Source organism: Sorex fumeus, unplaced genomic scaffold (genome assembly GCF_029834395.1).
Source record: "Sorex fumeus unplaced genomic scaffold, SorFum_2.1 ptg000006l, whole genome shotgun sequence".
NCBI lineage: Eukaryota > Metazoa > Chordata > Mammalia > Eulipotyphla > Soricidae > Sorex > Sorex fumeus.
Window position 1 is genome coordinate 11,413,045 of NW_026606063.1, and position 17,593 is coordinate 11,430,637.

Consider the following 17,593-nt stretch of genomic DNA (forward strand, 5'->3'; position numbering starts at 1 on the left):
TCCCATAATAATTTTTTTGAGTTCTTGGACAACATTCTCTCATAATTCTTCTAACCCATTACCAAATCTAAGCAGGTGACAAGGAAAGATTTGACTGGCAAACCTTGAAACTGGACACCCTAACATACAAAAAGAACAAATTAGCATCACTTACCATATCTGCAGCTTTATCTTCTTTCCTTGTAATTCAACTGTTTTGATCTTAAAGTCTATTCCTATAACACAGAAGGGGAAAAAGGTGAATTGTAACTATGACTTTAAACTTAGCTATACTAAAATTGAATAACTGAAATTCAATAATTGAATTGTCATTTTTATCATTAAACTTTAAAATTCTGTGTTTCTTTAGTTCCTGATACTCACTAAAGTAAGAAATTCCGAGTAAATGAGTTCAATTTATACCTGAGTATACGGCAGAAGAAAACAGCTATAGAGTGAATTTTTTATAATTTAGTAAATAAAAAAGTAAAATAAAAACAAGAAGAACAACAAAGAAAAAACACCCCTTTCTTCCATACCTGACTGTGCTCAGGGGTCACTCCTGGCGATGCTGGGGAGGCCCATATGGGGTTTCAGGGAAGCAATTCAGCATTTGCAAGAACCCTAACCCCTGTTCTCTCTTTCTGGCCCCGAAAAATAAAATACTTAAACTAAGAAGATGTTTTCTAGTCGGGGGAAGAGGGGAAAGATACAACTTCGCTAACTTGCAGAGAGAACGAATACTATACCTATCTACTGAGGGTGGGGGTTCTGCGGCTCCTGGGAGAAACCCAAAGCCTCAGTCATGCAAAGTATGCTGTTTCCTGCTGAGTGACACCCCAATCCAAACAAATTCCTTAACCAAACAAATCTTCATTGGGATCCCCCTGTTTCCCATATCCAATTAAAAGGAAAATAAGAACTATTTTCCTGGAATTTATAAACCCCAGACTATATCTCCAGCCTATAAATAAAATATTTATAATTTACATATAACTATTTAAAAAATATTTTTGGTTTGGGGCCATACCTGGCAGTGCTCGGGGGACACTCTGGGGCAGGGATCAAATCTGGATTGGCAGTGTGCAAGGCAGGCACCCTCTCGCCAACCGCCTCCAGCCAATGTATTTTTTCTCTTAAGAGTGACTGAAAATAATTGCCCTAACATGACCTAGCTGTCAAGACCAACTTTGACCAAGACTAATAATTCGGGCCCAACAAGCTACCGAGAGTATCTCGCCCGCCCAAAGCCTGGCAAGCTGCCTGTGATATATTCGATATGCCAAACACAGTAACAAGAAGTCTCACAATGTTACTGGCGCCCACTCAATGAACAACAGGAGGACAGTGCTACACTGCAATCTTAATGACAAACAAGAAAATAATGCTACTGGAGAGGTTAATTTAGGACACAGTCTAAGAAGCTGTACCCCAACAGAACATATCGGGTACATGGAATAACTTTCTCTAAGGGTTTAGGATGCTTCAACCACTTTACCAAACTGTTTAAGACAGAAACGGCTCACTGGAGTCTGAGACCTTCCCCTGCCCCTCACTGAGTCACTCACCCCATTCAGTCTACTGCAAAACTTCCTGCATTAATTTCTTTGGGAGCTTAAGGATTCTTCCTCCTCACCTCTCTGCAGAAAAACTCCTTGGAAGCCGACTCTACTTGGAGCCAATTTTTCTTTTCTTCCTAACTACAACTGTGTTGTTAACCTTATCTTCAACACTCTCTCTCCTCTCCCTCCATTCCTTTGTCTGCCTCTGCCTGTCTCTCCCTCTCTCTCTCCCAACTATCATTAAGGCCAATGTTCTCTTTGTTTCTGAAGTCAATGGTCATTTCTAAGTCCTTATCTGAGTTACCTAATTAACTACACACACACACACACACACACACACACACACACACACACATATATTTAAGTTTTGGGCTCATTGCTCAAGAGTTATTCCTGGCTCTGCACTCAGGAATTACTCTTGGTGGTGCTCAGGGCACCATAGGAGATGCCGGGGATCAAACCTAGGCTGGGTGTGTGTAAGGCAAGTGCCTTACCAGCTGTACTACTGCTCCAGCCCCTAACTAACCATAGTTAGAGTTCTTCATTTTAATTTACTAAGAAACTCCCTGGACACTCTTCAATACTCATTACCACATCTCTCTGACCTCTAAAAATACAAAGCTTTTCTCTCTTCATTCATTCTTTGGGTGGTTTTAATTTCATGATTAAATAACACCAATAACTCACAATTTTATATCCCTCCTCACTTCAAACTTGAGATACCCAAATGTTTATCCTCTCTCAAGCCCATCCTTCACAAAGCTTTATTTATTTATTTATTTATTGCTTTTTTTGGGTCACACCTGGCGGTGCACAGGGGACCATATGCGATGCTGGGAATCGAACCTGGGTCGGCCGCGTGCAAGGCAAACGCCCCACCCACTGTGTAATCTCTCCAGCCCCCCCGAGAGGCTTTAAAATCATTCACAAGGCCCTTTACACCTGCGCCTCTGCCACTCTGACTCTCCAGTTTTCTTCCACATCTTCGCTCGCATCTACCGAGCTCCGCACAGAGCTCACGTTTTTGCAGATACTGTTCTTCCACCCTGGGATATTCTTCTTCAGTCTTATTTTCCACCACTGCTCTTCCCCTTACCCAATATAGACTAAATTACAAGATGGGCCATGACCCCTTCCCCACACACCCACCTTCCCTTAAATAACCTACCCATACCATTCTCTTCACCAAAACATAAGATCCACCAAAGTTGGGATTTGTTGTTTCTGCAGTGAGGAGTGAGGATGAGGGCAGGGGGGTAATAAGGAATTGATTCCGGGTGACATATATTACCTGTTTAAATCAATCAAAATTTCCCAGTACCTACAGCAATGTCTTACAGTACAGTAGGGTTTCCAAAAGTATTCACTAATGAATGGTATCTAGAAAGAGTCCCTAAGAAATATAAATTTCAAATCTCGAAAGAGTCCCTAAACCAACGAGACTCTCAGGTACCCTGGTGTTTGGGCTGAAAGCTCAGGAAGTTGAGTGGCAGAGTCCCCACCCTGTTGAAGCCCCTGGCAGTCACACCAGCCACCCCCACCCTCCACAGTCTCTGGTATATAAACAACCCAGGTTCACAACTTCGGGGCTACTCTCAAGAGATGCCAAGTCAAAGAACTGTCCCAGTTACACTGACAAACTCCACAATCTTGACAGCTGTGGAAGAGCACAGCAAACTCGATGGGAAAGTAGCACAGAAGCCCACTAAGCTCAATGAACAGAACACAGAAGGCTCAACAAGCAACAAGAGCTCAGCAAGTTTTCAGACAGTGACTTTAATAATGCCTCTGTGAGATACAACAATTTTCACGAACCTTTCTTTTTTCAGATTTTGGGCCACACCTGGCAGTACTGGGGGACCTGTGGACGGAATTCAGATCAGCTGTGTGAAGGCAAATGTTGTACTACCTGTTGTACTACCACTCTAGCCCTCAAATTTTTCTTTCAGTGAACAATTTTTAAATTCTATTTACCATTGTATCATAACAAGTAATACAAAAAATTATTTTGTGTATGCTAAGGGAGCAAATGGGAAGGTGGGAAATTGGGGAGGGCAACAGTGGTGGGATTTGTGCTGAACACCAAATGCCCCAAACAAAGGTACCATAAACGATCTGTAAACCCTGGAGTTTAAAGCAAGTCAGGGGAAAAAAAAGATCATTAAATAGGAAATACACATTACTGTGACTATACAAAGACTTAAAAAAAATAAATAAAACAGAAACTTCACCCTTAAGGTAAACTCACTATTTGTTGTTTCATGCCACACCAGGTGGTGCTCCTGATTCTGTGCTCAGGGATCACGCCTGGCAGGCACATGGATTGGCCAGGTGCAGGCAAATGCCCTACCCTCTAAACCAGAGCTCCAGTCCCAAACTCACCACTCTACTGGCTCTATTAACCAGTCCACTTAGCGTCTAATCAGCTTAGAGCCTCTGGCCAATTTCTGAAGGACAAAGACTCCAGTGAGATGCCAGAACACCAGAACAGGAAGTATAAAACAAAATGGGAAAGGGGGGAGGCCTGGGGGAAACAGGGGTCACGCAGAGGAAGAGAGATAGCTCCCTTTGTTGGTGGGAAGGGGAGGAAATTAGTAGTGGCAGTGCTGAGCTCTGTTTTTTTTCCCTTCAATTGCATCCTTTCTGTTGACTATATTTACTTGTGTTTTTTTGGTCTTTGTTTTGATTTAATGTTTAGGAGTTTTCAGATTTACGTCCCTCCTTCACTTCCCCCAACCCTCTCCTTTCCCTGACCCCGTCTTGGAACTGAAGTATCTCTTGAGTTAGGGAGACACAGAACTGGAAGACATACTTTGCATGCAGGAGGCACTATTCAATCCTGGTACCACATGGTTCCCAGCACCTCCATTAGCTGCCCCGCCCCCCCAGCACAGAGCCAGGAGTAGCCCCTGAGCACTACTGAGGGTGGCCCAAAAGCAGCAAACAAAGAAATGTACAAGGGATATGACTAGTTAAAAAGACAAACTAGGTCAGACTTCAATAAAAATTCAAGGACGAAAAGAACACATGATATATAGGTAATAAAAATTATGCAAGACGAAAAACCATAAAAATCGATGAACCAAAGGATTATTTTTATTTTAAATTATTTTAAATTAGACTAAAAGACTCACCATGGGGGAAGTATAATGAATAAAACAATGCTTCTATCAAATAATATCATCATGAGACTTCAGGGTACCAGAAATATGATACTAAAAGTTAGCAAAGAGGCGCCAGAATGATAGTACAGCAGGTAGGGTGTTTGCCTTGTATGTGGTCAACCTGAGTCCAATCCCTGGCATCCCATACGGTCTCCTAAGCAAGGCCAGGAGTAATTCCTGAGTTCAGAGCCAGGAGCTACGCCCGAGCATTTCCAGGTGTGACCCAGAGAGAAAAAAAGTTGATAGGATGTACAGGATAAAATGTTGTTTGTTATGAAAAATAAAATTTAGGAATAAATAGCAAAATGAAAGGTCAAGGGAATTAGTGAAGATAATTGAGAAACAGTAGTATTTAACTCTATTTAACTAATGCAAGTAATTTTAGGAAATAAAACTGATGAACAGGGAGCAGAGAGTTAGTAAAGTGAGTAAGGCACTTGCCTTTCATGGAGCTGACCAGGTTGATCCCAGGACCATATAATTCCCTGAGCAAAGAGCCAGCAGTAAGCCCTGAGCACAGGTGGGTGTGGCCCCCAAACAACTCAAAGAGCAGAGAAAACAAATCAAAAAAGACAAACCAGGGGTCTCAGATAACAGAATTAAGGTTACCTGAGAATAAGGTGGAGGAAGGAAGATGGAGAGGTGTTAAAAAAAAAAACCAGTATGAGGGGCTGGAGCAATAGCACAGCGGGTAGGGCATTTGCCTTGCACGCAGCCGACCCGGGTTCCCTGGGTTGTTTCCCAGCATCCCATATGGTGCCCCGAGCACCGCCAGGAGCGATTCCTGAGTGCAGAGCCAGGAGTAGCCCCTGAGCATCGGCTGGTTGTGACCCAAAAAAGCAAAAAAATTTGGCATATCAAATACATCACGGGTAGCTTGCCAGGCTTTGCTGTGTGGGCGAGATACTCTCGGTAGCTTTCCGGGCTCTCCGAGAGGGGCGAAGGAATCGAACCCGGGTCGGCTGGGCTGACTGTGTGCAAGGCAAACGCCCTACCTGCTGTGCAATCGCTCCAGCCCATAACAGCAATAGAAAAAAAAATAATAGAAGAGGATCCTCCCTTCCTTTCTTCCTTCCTTTTCTTCCCCACAACCAGTAATGCCCAGAGCTCACTCCTGACAGGGCTACGAGGGCCATCTGGAGTGCTGGGTATCAAAGCTGGGCCGGCCATGTGCAAAACTCCAGTACCTCTCTGGCGGATACGGAATCCTCCTACCAACACCCCTCCAGCCTTCCTCTTGCAGTCACATTAAGGCGCAACTTAGGTTTTCGGTTACTCCTAACTCAGCACTCAGGAATTACTCCTGGCAGGCTCGAGGGACGATACGGGGTACCAGGGATCAAACCCAGATGGGCTGCGTGCAAGGCAAATGGCTCTGCCGGCTGCAGTCTCACTCTAGCCCATAAAGCATGACCTTTACAGGTGTGCACTTTCTCCACTTTCTACGTGTATGTACACTTCAGCTTGTACTCACCACACTCCCAAACACGCACACACTTCAGTATGTAAAATAGCATGATTAAGACAGAGTGGGGAAGCTTTTGATAAAATTTAGGGGTCAGAGAAAAAAAAACCCAAAAGCTCAGCAGTCAAGAAAAGCCTGTCAACTTTTTAGTCTGCCAAGAGGATTAATAAGAGTCTTGGGGAATGCTATCATTTGCTAAATTACCACAAACCACAGCAATCATAGGGTTCATTTGCTTCAACCAGAGATTCTTGTTTAGGGCTGGCTAATGTGAAACACACTAGGATGGCCCAGGATTGGCTCAGCAGCAAACGCGCCTGCCTTGTAAGCAGGCGGCCTGGAGTCCGACCCCCCACCCCACCACACCCAGTGCTACCCACGTTCGAAAGTACAGTCCCTGAAACTGCTGTCTGGGACCCTCAGGACTGTGACTGTGCGTGTGAGATCTCCAGGACACAGGGAGAGGTGTGTGTGCAAGCGACACAACTAAAGTTTCTGATTCCTGGTGGCTGGAGCAATAACACAGCGGTAGGGCGTTCGCCTTACAAGCGGCCAACACAGCCGACCAGAGTTCGATTCCTCCGCCCCTCTCGGAGAGCCCGGCAAGCTACCGAGAGTATTCGATATGCCAAACACAGTAACAACAAAGTCTCCAATGGAGACGTTACTGGGCCCGCTCGAGTAAATCGACGATCAACGGGAGGGCCTTTACCTTTACCTTTACCGCAACCAAGCATCTGGCAACCCTGTCATCACCACACAGACAAGAAATGGAGGGGAAACATTACGGAAAGACATGCGCAGAAAGCCCCACTTCCTATAGTTCTAACACATATTTCAATTTTCCACAATCCCACACGCCTATCAATTTTCAGCTGCTCAAGAAAGATCAGCCAAATTATTTGCCCCTTAAAGATGTTTCAGAAGCACCATCCAGTGGCGAGAGACATTAGTTAGTGCAACTTCCAGCCACTAGAAAAATCATTTTTCCAAAGCTTGACTTGACTTCTGGTGACACATCAAACACGGTAATTAACGCAGGTGAATACATCCTGTAACAAGTTCCATAGTCAATCAAAGTTATATTCTTTAGTCAATTGACCAATATCTAGTTTAGTTTTTTATAGTTTCATTTTAAATCATACCCAGCTGTGTTCAGGGCTTACTCCTGGCTTGATGCTCAGGGACCACTCCCGGTAACGTTCGTGAGACCATCTGGGGTGTCGGGGATCAATCCCAGGTAGGCGATGGCCAGCAAAGCACCCGACCCGCTATATTATCTCTCAGGCCTCGTCACTGATCATTTCTTTCTTTTTTTTTTTTTTTTGCTTTTTGGGTCACAGCCAGGGGTTACTGCTGGCTCTCCACTCAGGGATTTACTCCTGGCGGTGCTCAGGAGACCACATGGGATGCTGGGAATTGAACCTGGGTCGGCCACATGCAAACGCCCTACCCGCTGTGCTATCGCTCCAGCCCTCTCATTCCTCAACAGAATCTCATCCAGTCAACTGAAGTCCTTTTTTTTCTTTTTTTGGGTCACACCCAGCGACGCTCAAGGGTTACTCCTGGCTCTGCACTCAGGAATTACTCCTGGTGGTGCTCAGGGAACATATGGGATGCTGGGTATAGAACCCTGGTCGGCCATGTCAAAGGCAAATGCCCTACCCACTGTACTATAGCTCTGGCTCCAAGAATTCTAAATTTCCGATCATTCTTTTCTTTTGCTACCTACCACTGCTTTCTTTTCTTTTTTTGTGGTGGTTGGACAGGCACCCCACAGTGCTCAAAGGCCTATGCTCTGGGATTGAAACAAGGGCTTGAGCATGCCTTTGAGTCTCTCCCAGTCCCAGATATTGTATTTTTTCAATTCTACATGTCCCAATGAATCTTTTTATCTCTTACTTTCTCTCAATTCATGCTTTTCTTCAAATGACTGCTTTATTGTACTAGTTAGGGCCTCTCGTAGTGTTGCTTTGTATTTGATCCTTAAAAAAGCTTAGACTGAACACTCACCACTGAATTGTTATAAAATAGAGCAGGTTGGAAAAATATGCTTCTATTCATAGCCTGCTGAGGCCTGCCATAAGTTGCATGTTTTCATATGCTTTTTTGGTAAAATGATCATGATTCATTTCTTCATTCCTTTCAGGCAGAAAATTATATTGTGTGTCTTATTTTGCAGGAAGGTTTTGTGCTGATTTTCCTGGGAGGGAGGTGTCAGGGATCAGTTCCAGAGCCCCATACATGTGAAATTCTGTTACCTGTGGATGTGTTGTACTCAACATCTCCATCTTATTATATTATATACCCCTGTCCCATCTACTGTTTTAAATACAAAATTAACCTGGGATCTAATTAGTTAAGGATTTCTGTGCACATATCCATGAAGGACAAGTCAATGGCCATTAAAGATTGGGTATGTCTTTATCTGGTTTTGGTTTATCTAAATACAGCTATCCCTTAAATGATGTGGAAAGTATACCCTTCTCTATCTACTGAAATAACTTGTTTAGTAGTATTTTCTTCTTAAACTGCCATCAGTGAAACTATCTGGGTCTTGAAGTTTCTTTCAGAAAAATGTAAGGTTTTGGGGCCTGAGAGATAGTATAGCAGTTAGGGTGCTTGCCTTACATGTGGCCCAGCCAATATCTAGCATCCCATAAGGTTCCCCCAACCTTACCAAAAGTAATTCCTGAGTGCACAGCCAGGAATTAAGCCATGAGCACTGCCGGGTGTGGCTTCAATGCCCCCCCACCAAAAGAAACTGAAAAAGTTAAGGTTCATTTTATTTTATATAAATCTATTTTACCAATAGTCATTGGTAGAATAAAGAGGAAAGTAGAAATATCTACATTATTGTGACTCATCTATATCTTCTCATTTTTAGCTTTTGGACTCAAGTATTTTTAAATTAGATACATAAATATGATAAATTACACCTTTAATGAGAAGATCCTGAAAATACTCCTTGCTCTACCATCTACTGCTTAATCGTAATGCAGTCACTGGGCTTTATAAATGACATACCTAGCATTTTCTTTTAGTTGCTGTTTTGACGTCTATAATACATATCTTCTAAATCCGTTATTTCTTTTACCTGTGGATGTGTTGTCAATAACTCATTTTACGGCGCATATGCTGCCCGAGCCCATGTGCTGCTTGTGCCCATGTGGCCAAGCACATGTGTCGCCTGCATCTCCCCTCTCAAGATGTGTACTTTCATACTTTCGTGTCTAATGCTGGGATGTGTGTAGGGGCTCTCGGCCCTTGGAGAAGCCTATGTTCTCTCTTAAGCGTGGTACTCTCCATTCTCACTCTCTCTTTCCCTTCTTCCCTTCAAAAACCTCCGAATAAAATGTTTTACTTTAAAAAAACTTATTTTACTTCTGGTTAAGAATTATACAATGGTGGGGCCGAAGAGATAAGTGGGCAAGGTACTTATCTTGCACAAGGTTCAATCCCCAGCACCACCAGGAGTCAGAAACCCTGAGCACCACCAGCTGTGGGCCCCCCCAAAACAAAAAATTAATTATTACAATGGGGCCATAGAGATAGTACAAAGAGTAAGGCTCTTGCCTTGCATGTGGCTGACCTGAGTTCGACACCTGAGTTATGGCCAGGAATAAGCTCCGAGTACTACTGGGTGGGTGTGACTCCGCACCCCTCAAATTATATTTTTCTATTTCTTCATATGATGAACAACTTTGGATTAGATGGTAAACGCTTTATTTTACTAACAGGGATTTTTTAAAAACAAAATAATGAATTCTATTCAATTGGGCTATTAAACTGAGGATCAGCTTAATTCTCTTGGGAGTCTGCTTTGTTTCTTTTGCAAGGTTGGCGGGGTGGAGTACCTCCAAGGGTCTGAGGGTTCCACCGTCTGTTCTTGGCCAACCAGGTCAGTGGTTCAATTGATGCAAGAGGATGCAAAGCTGCACAAGCCCTGTGGTGCCAGGATAGAACCCAGGCCTTGGGCTGGCCTGCCTGAACCCATCTGTCTTTCCCTGCCAACCACTCCAGCAGTCCTTTCCTCTAGTTCCTTTGGTCCTCTCGCTGGGAAGCTAGTTCAGTTTGTTGTTAGTTTTGGTTTTGGAACATACCCCCTGGGTGCTCAGGTTTTACTCCTAGAGAGCTCAGGAGACCACTTGGGGATGTTAGGGGTTAAACTAAGGCCAATGTGTACAAGGCAAGCACCTATCCCATCAGAGTGCTATTTCTTTTCTTTTGGGAGGAATGGGCAGGAGGGGGTGGGACGTGCTCAGGGGACCATAACGGATGCCAGGGATCAAACCCGGGGTCGGCTACAAACAAGGGAAGCGCCCTTCTTGCTGTACTGTTAACGGCTCCGGCCCCTGAATTTCTGAAGTCACTCCCTAATAGTACTGATACTTAATATTAAGTCTCCCCCCTCTGGCTGGTTAGATTGCAATGACTCCCAAATTATTGTTAAGTCCCAATTCTGGTCTCAATTCTCTCTCTGGCAGTTCTTCCTCTAATAGTTCTTCCTCCAGCCCCTGAAGCCCCACTGAGGCTAGATCCGGCAGAAACGATAAGGTTTCTGGGTTCACTGTGTGCCTAACTCCACCTTCTATGGTAAGCCACCCTCTGCCTGCAAAGTCCTGCCTCCTGAGCTGCTCCCTACTCTGATTTCTATCTCCCTGGCCCAGCGAGAGTGCCTCGCCCTGCTTAGATTCACTGGAATCCAGTTTCAGAAAGAAAGCCAGAGGGACCGCAGGGCTCAATTTGTATTGCAGTCCTGGCCTGCCTGTCACCAGTTATCTAAAAACCATGGTTTCAAGTATTCTGTCCTGTTTTCTAGCTGCTTACAGAGGGCCAGTGTGGTACCAGCTCTTCTATAAGGTCCAGCAGTTCTCAAGAGCCCTTTTGTCTTCTAAAAGTTAATCAGTGCTTAATGTCTTTTTCAAACATGTTCTCAATTGAGAACCTGAACAGAACTGTGGGTTCTTTGCCCAATGTGTATTCACACAAAACTTGAAGTAGAACTTCAGGAGTTGATGGTTTCTGCTTTCTGTTGCTCCAAGAAGTTGTAACTCATCATATTAATGTAATGCATGATCATTCTTGCAAGGTTTGAAGGCCAATTTTTATTTACTGAAAACTTATTACAGCTGGAATTCAAGTATTTGAGCCAAGGAAGGGTTTTTTGCCCCCAATTTGAATCAAAGAAGACACTTTCTTAAAAAGAGCACAGGAAAGGGTTCAAAAACAATCTAGCTATTTTTCTTTCTTCACATGCAGCAGATACTATTTCCCACCTATGAGAGTGCGGGGGGGGGGGGGGGTTGCGGCGGGCAGGGAAGGGGCTGCAGAGATAGCACAGCAGGCAGAGGACTTGCCTTTCTCAGGGGCGACCTGGGTTTGATTCCAGGCATCCCACATGGTCCCCCAAGCATCGCCAGGAGTCATTTCTGAGTTGCAGAGCTAGAACCAACTCCTGAGAATCACCAAGCGTCCCTGCGCAAAAACACATTTCCCATATATCTTTAAGATGGCAGCTCAGAAATACAGACTATAGAAATAAACTATTGCAACCTGCATTCTGTCCCTAATTTCTCAAAAAGCATTCTCTACCCAACAGTGGGAGGAGTGTGGGAACACCTAAGAAGTGCTCTGGAGATACAGGGGCCTCTCCTCAGAAACAGGGTTGGATGTTTTAATGCTCATCTCCAGGGCAAGCCCAGTGATGCCAAGCAGTGCTCAGGAGGCCACAGAACACAGGTTTCAAATACTATTCAATATATACCAGGCATGTCTCTGAACTATCTCCTAGGGGCTCATTATATTATCGGCATCATTAAAAAGACCTTGCCTCTCCCCCCCCCCCCCCCCGGTTTTGGGCCACATCTGGCAATAATGCTCAGGGATTACTCCTGGCTCTGTACCCAGGAATCACTCCTAAAAGTACTCAGGGATGCTGGGGGTTGAACTTTGGCAAGCTGTAAGCAAGGCAAATGCCTTACCCACTGTACGATCTCACCAGCCCCTTAGACTTAGACTTTCCTTAATCTCTTCCAACAGTGTTTCAGTGTGTGTCTTGCAATTCTTTTCCTAAATGCCAATTTAAAAATACTGACTTGTTTGAGGCTCTGAAAATGAAATTATCTTAATTTTGTTTCTGGATGTTCTGCTGGCTGCTAGAGTATAGAAATATATTTGCTTTTGCTCTTGATTCCCATCTATAGCTTCTGTTTTTGTTCTGTTTGGGGGCTACATGAGGGGTGCTTAGGGGTGATTCCTAGCTCTACATTCAGGAAACCACTCCTGGCAGGTTCAGGAGACCATGTGGGGTGCAGGGAACCGAATCTGGGTCTGCTTCATGCAAGGCAATCGCTTTACCTGCTGTACTATCTTTCTAGTCCCTCTATCTGTACATTCATGGGGGTGTGAAGCACACCCAGTAGTACTTAGGGGACCCATGATTCCTTTGTGCTTTAAGGATCAAACCCAAGACTACCCAGCACACATACTCTCCATTCCTTCAAGCCATCTGCCCCTCCTGTCTGTACACTTGGGAAAAACAAAGAAACTGTTCTTCACTGAAATATCTTTACACTATAGTATATTCAAGCAGTAATTGAGGAGCTGGAGAGCTAGTACAGCAGATAGAGTGCTTACCAGGTTCAATCTCATTTGAAAATTCGAGACATCTGAGAACATTGAGACATTTGGAAAAAATTTTTAATTAAGAAAGTATATCAGGTAAGACGCTTGCACATGTCTGACCCAGGTTTGAGTCCCGGTATGGGTCTGAGACCACCAGGAGTGATCTCTGAACACAGAGCCAGGAGTAAACCCTGAGTGCCACCCCAGATGCAGCCCAAACACCAACCAATCAAATTACCCAACTAGTTTGGAAAAAAAAAAAAAAACTAACAAGTTTACATTTTAACCTCATAAGATTCTAGGTAAAATTTTATTTTTATTATTTTTGCTTTTGGGCCATACTGTCAGCACTCAGGGCTTACTCCTAGGCTTGCCACTCAAGGATCACTCCTGGCGGCCTTGGGGGACCATACAGGGTGCCAGGGATGAAACCCAGATCGGTTGCATGGAAGGCAACAGACAACCATGGTTTCTGGCTCTGCCACAGACTGAGACTAGTTGTGTCGCGATGGGAAAATTAACCTCTCTGACTTGTTTCCCCCACCTACAACAGAAATAAAATTTCCATGTCTAATATGTCCTGAGGATAAAACGAGGGACAAGTGCAGAAAGCCCAGGTGAGGGGTCAGAGAACTGGCTCAGTGGTAGAGAAGTTGTCTTGCATGTGTGAGGCTGAGTTCAATCCCTGACACAGCAAAAGGAGGAACAAAGAAAAATGAAAGTCTAAGATGGTATCTAGTACATAAGCAGCCCTCAGTGAAGCTATTAAACTAAATGCTACCAAGGATCCATTATTTTTTGTCTCCTCCAAGTCTAAACCTTTGCCATGTGAGTCACGGTCTTCCCCCTTTTGGCCGCCTCGGCTTACTCTCTTGTTCATCCTTGGTCCAGCAAACCCGGTCTCTAAGGCAGCAGAACTGAACTCTCCAGTCAGTACTTTTTTCCCAGAAGTTGTTTACTGATCTCATTTGCCTCCCACCTACCTCCCTTTACATTTGGCGAATATTACAACTTTTTACATTAAAAAGTTTTTCTAAACCATTATAAAATGAGCTCATATAATATCACTAATATCTGCCAGATCTTCATAATTTAGAACTTGATTGCTATTTAAATGTATTACTGCATAATGCCTACTCCACACACTATCACGACAACTTGTCTTTTGGTCATGATACTTTGTGTGTGTGTGTGGGGGGGGGACTGGACCACACCCAGCAGCGCTCAGGGATCACTCCTGGCAGTGCTGGGAGGACCATATGGTGCTCAACCCCAGGTCAGCTGCAGGAAAGGCAAGAGCCCTGAGTGCTGTACCATCTCTCCAGCGCTGGTCGTTACACTCCTTTGCAATGACATTCATTACTCTATTAGATAGACACTGTATAGTTCTAGTTCTTGTTCTTCATTGACGTCCCCAAACTTGAACCATCTCCCCTCTAGTTCCAGCTCATACTGTTGTTTGTTTTCCAAGCAATCTCTTCTTAAGTTTATTTCTCAGAAGCAAAACATATGCTTAAATGAATGAAATTTGTGTTAATCCAGTCAGGAAACTAGAAAAAGCGCAAAACTATTTCTTCCCAAGGGAAAAAGAGAGGCAGTGGGGAAAAAAGATCTCCACATGTCCCCAGGCAATAAATAACATGAAAGACAAGAGGGCTGTTTTTCTACTGAAAAATAAAGAAGTTCGAGTGTTGGCACGTGGGTTTAAGGACCGGGAGACAGTAGTGGTTACGGCTCACGGCCAACATATGCACCTGACTCAGGTTCAATTCCTCACCTCGCACGCCCCGTGGAGCACGGCAGAGACCTGCCACAAGCGGCCCTGGAAGCCCCCAGCAGCACTAGAGCGGCCTAGGTATCCCTGGCACTGCATCCTGGGGTCCCTGCATTGAACTGCTTGCCCTGTTGGCCAAGATTGCCAGAAGAGCCCCGGATCTCCTAAACCCTATTCAGGAGGCTCCTCCACAGAGAATGCATGCGCTGCACACACAAGGCCCAGGCTGAATCCCTAGCACCACACAGTTCCCTGAGCACAACTTCAAACTGACACTCTTCTCCACCCCCCACCCCCAATCCCCGCAAAAAGCATCAAGTCAGGAGTAGCCCCCCAATACCACCATGGGTGGCCCATAAAAACAGAAAGTCTGATGTGTGCGACATCACGCATGCACTATCTGGCACCGACTGGTTGAGGGAGTAGATTCCTTCCCCACATTTCACTTTCAGGATCTCCCATCTTAGCTTCTTTTCCTTCAGAAACCTGTGCTGTGACACCCTTGCTTCAAACTTTAGCATAGCCTGGTCTCTTCAAGACCTCGGAAACAGGGACCGGAGAGATAGTCCAGCCGGTAAGGCACTTCCCGTGCACCTTGCCAACCAGGATTTGATCCCCAGCACCCCATGTGGTCCCCTACCCGCTGGAGTGAGCCAGGAGTAAGTCCGAGCAGTGCCTGGTGTGGCTCAAAAACCAAAGACTTCTGAAATAATCTCATACTTTCTTCCCAATAAATGTTGAGAATCACCTCTGTCCTGCCCCCTAATTACCCCTCTCAGAGATCCTTGGCTATTGTTACCGTTTTTATTTAACAAACACTTCTCTGGTGCTTACCATGTGCCAGAGGTGTTCTAAACATTTTATAAACATTGACTCACTTAATCCTCAGAACTGGCTCTTAGGGTTTGTGGATGAGAAGCAAGGCAGAGTGAGGTCAAATAGTAAGTCCAAGGGCACAGAGGGACTGTGGCATTTTAGTGTATTTTGACTCAATGGCACATGCACATAATTATGAAGGCTACAGCTCCCTCCTATTTATGGTTTAAAAAAAATCTTTCACCACAAAACCTGAGTCCCAGAGATAGTGCAGGGGTAAAGCATTTGCCTTGCAGGCAGTCAACTAAAGTTTCCCAGCACTATATATGGTCTCAAGAGCCCCACCAGGAGAGGCCCAGCCCCCACCCATGTGACAGAATGCCATTAGAGAAACTTGAACAAACAGTCCTGCCGCCTTGACAGAATGAACCTAAGGTTATTTTCTACAGACAATGGATGAGAAGGGAAAGATGGAAAAATTTGGAGACAAGTCCTCAAGATTCAAAAACATAACCAATGCTTCAACTTTTCACCTGTTTCTCTCTAAAGCACCCAAATAGTAGTTTAGCTAAACTGCATGTTAAGTCACTTTTTTTCCAAATCCCTCAAAACAAATGCTGCATTATTCTCCCCAATATTTTTCTGCTGGTACATAACTATTTCTCCACACACTCTATAAACCCTATGAACAGAGGATGTACAAAGGCAACATAAAAACCACTTAGTAGAGTTAGAGATTAAAAGTATGCTTTATGTAACTTTATGGTATAAATTCTATGTAATTTCTATGACAACTTTGTGAATAAAATAAAAAATTAAGGGAAAAAAATCTTATTATTTTAATTTTAGACAGAATGCGAAGGCCAAGAGATAAAGTCAACTGCATTTTTTTTTTGAGGGTCACACCCAACAGTACTGGGAACAACTCCCAGCCCAGTGCTGGAGGAACCACAATGGTAGGGGAGCAAATGCAGAGTTCCGGTCCAAAAGTCAGAAGCACCAGCCATCCAAGCCATGTCCAGCCTCCATCCGCACATCTGGGGGTGGAGGCGGAGCCAATATTCAGTGATGCTACTCCTGGCTCTTCATTCACTGCTCACTCCTGGCAGTGCTCAGGGGATTCTATGGGGTGCTGGGGGTTGAACCTGGATTGGCTCCATGCAAGGCAAGGGCAAGCACCTTACCTGCTGTACTATCTCTCAAGTTCCCATTTGCATACTTAAAGAATTAGTATTAACAAGCTATTTTCTTCTGCTTCAAATATAAGCCTCCATCAATTACTTACACCACTAAAAAATTGATATGGCGCAAAAAAGGAAAACTAGCACAGCGATAGGGCGTTTGCCTTGCATGCAGCCAACATGGCCGACCCGAGTTCGATTCCTCCGCCCCTCTCAGAGAGCCCGGCAAGCTACCGAGAGTATCTCACCCGCACGGCAGAGCCTGGCAAGCTCCCCGTGACGTACTCAATATGCCAAACACAGTAACAACAAAGTCTCCAATGGAGACGTTACTGGGCCCGCTCGAGCAAATCGATGATCAACGGGAGGGCCTTTTTTAGTATTCCAATCCGGAGTCTCTGGAATTAGTTCTTTTGTTTGGGGTCTTGGGGCCACACGTGGTGGTACGCTGCAACTATTCCTGGCTCCGTATTCCGGAGAGACTCCCAGTGGGGCCCAACGGAATCATTTGGGGTGCCGGATGGAACCAGGGTCAGCCACATGCAAAGTGCATTCCCCGCTGAAATAAGTCTCCAGCACCTCAAGTGGTAACTTTCATAAAGTTTAGCTGCAATATGGATTCTGAGACCAAACCAATATATTTTCATATCCTATTACATTAAATTCAGCAATCACTATATGCTTTCAGTAATCTTATTATCCATGCATCATTTTCTAACATCTCATAAGAAAATATCAGTAATTAAGCTACACAGTTCTCACAAATGTTGACACATCTTATTACAAAATATGAAAAAAGTTCTATTTATTACTACCACCAAAGACCCCATCAGGAGAATCTCTACATGCTGGAAATCTGTAAAAATTCTTGGAGGCAGACATAACCTTTCAAATTTCTAATTTCACTTAAAAGCATGAATTTTATCACTGACAACAAATACCATCACTTCCTTCACTTGAGAATGTGTCTGCCAAATACTGACGTATGAATAACCAGCATGCCAGTTGTTCTTTCAAGGACAAAT

General features: G+C 44.4%; 1 protein-coding gene across 1 annotated transcript in view; it reads right to left on the reverse strand.

Annotated features, from left to right (window-relative positions):
• The window catches only part of RAB10 (RAB10, member RAS oncogene family), a 67,588-nt gene that overhangs the window by 19,740 nt on the left and 30,255 nt on the right, over positions 1-17,593 (reverse strand). Inside the window, exon 2 of the mRNA XM_056123798.1 lies at positions 155-215. Coding sequence (XP_055979773.1) covers positions 155-215 — 61 coding nt within the window. The remainder of the gene's footprint in view (positions 1-154; positions 216-17,593) is intronic.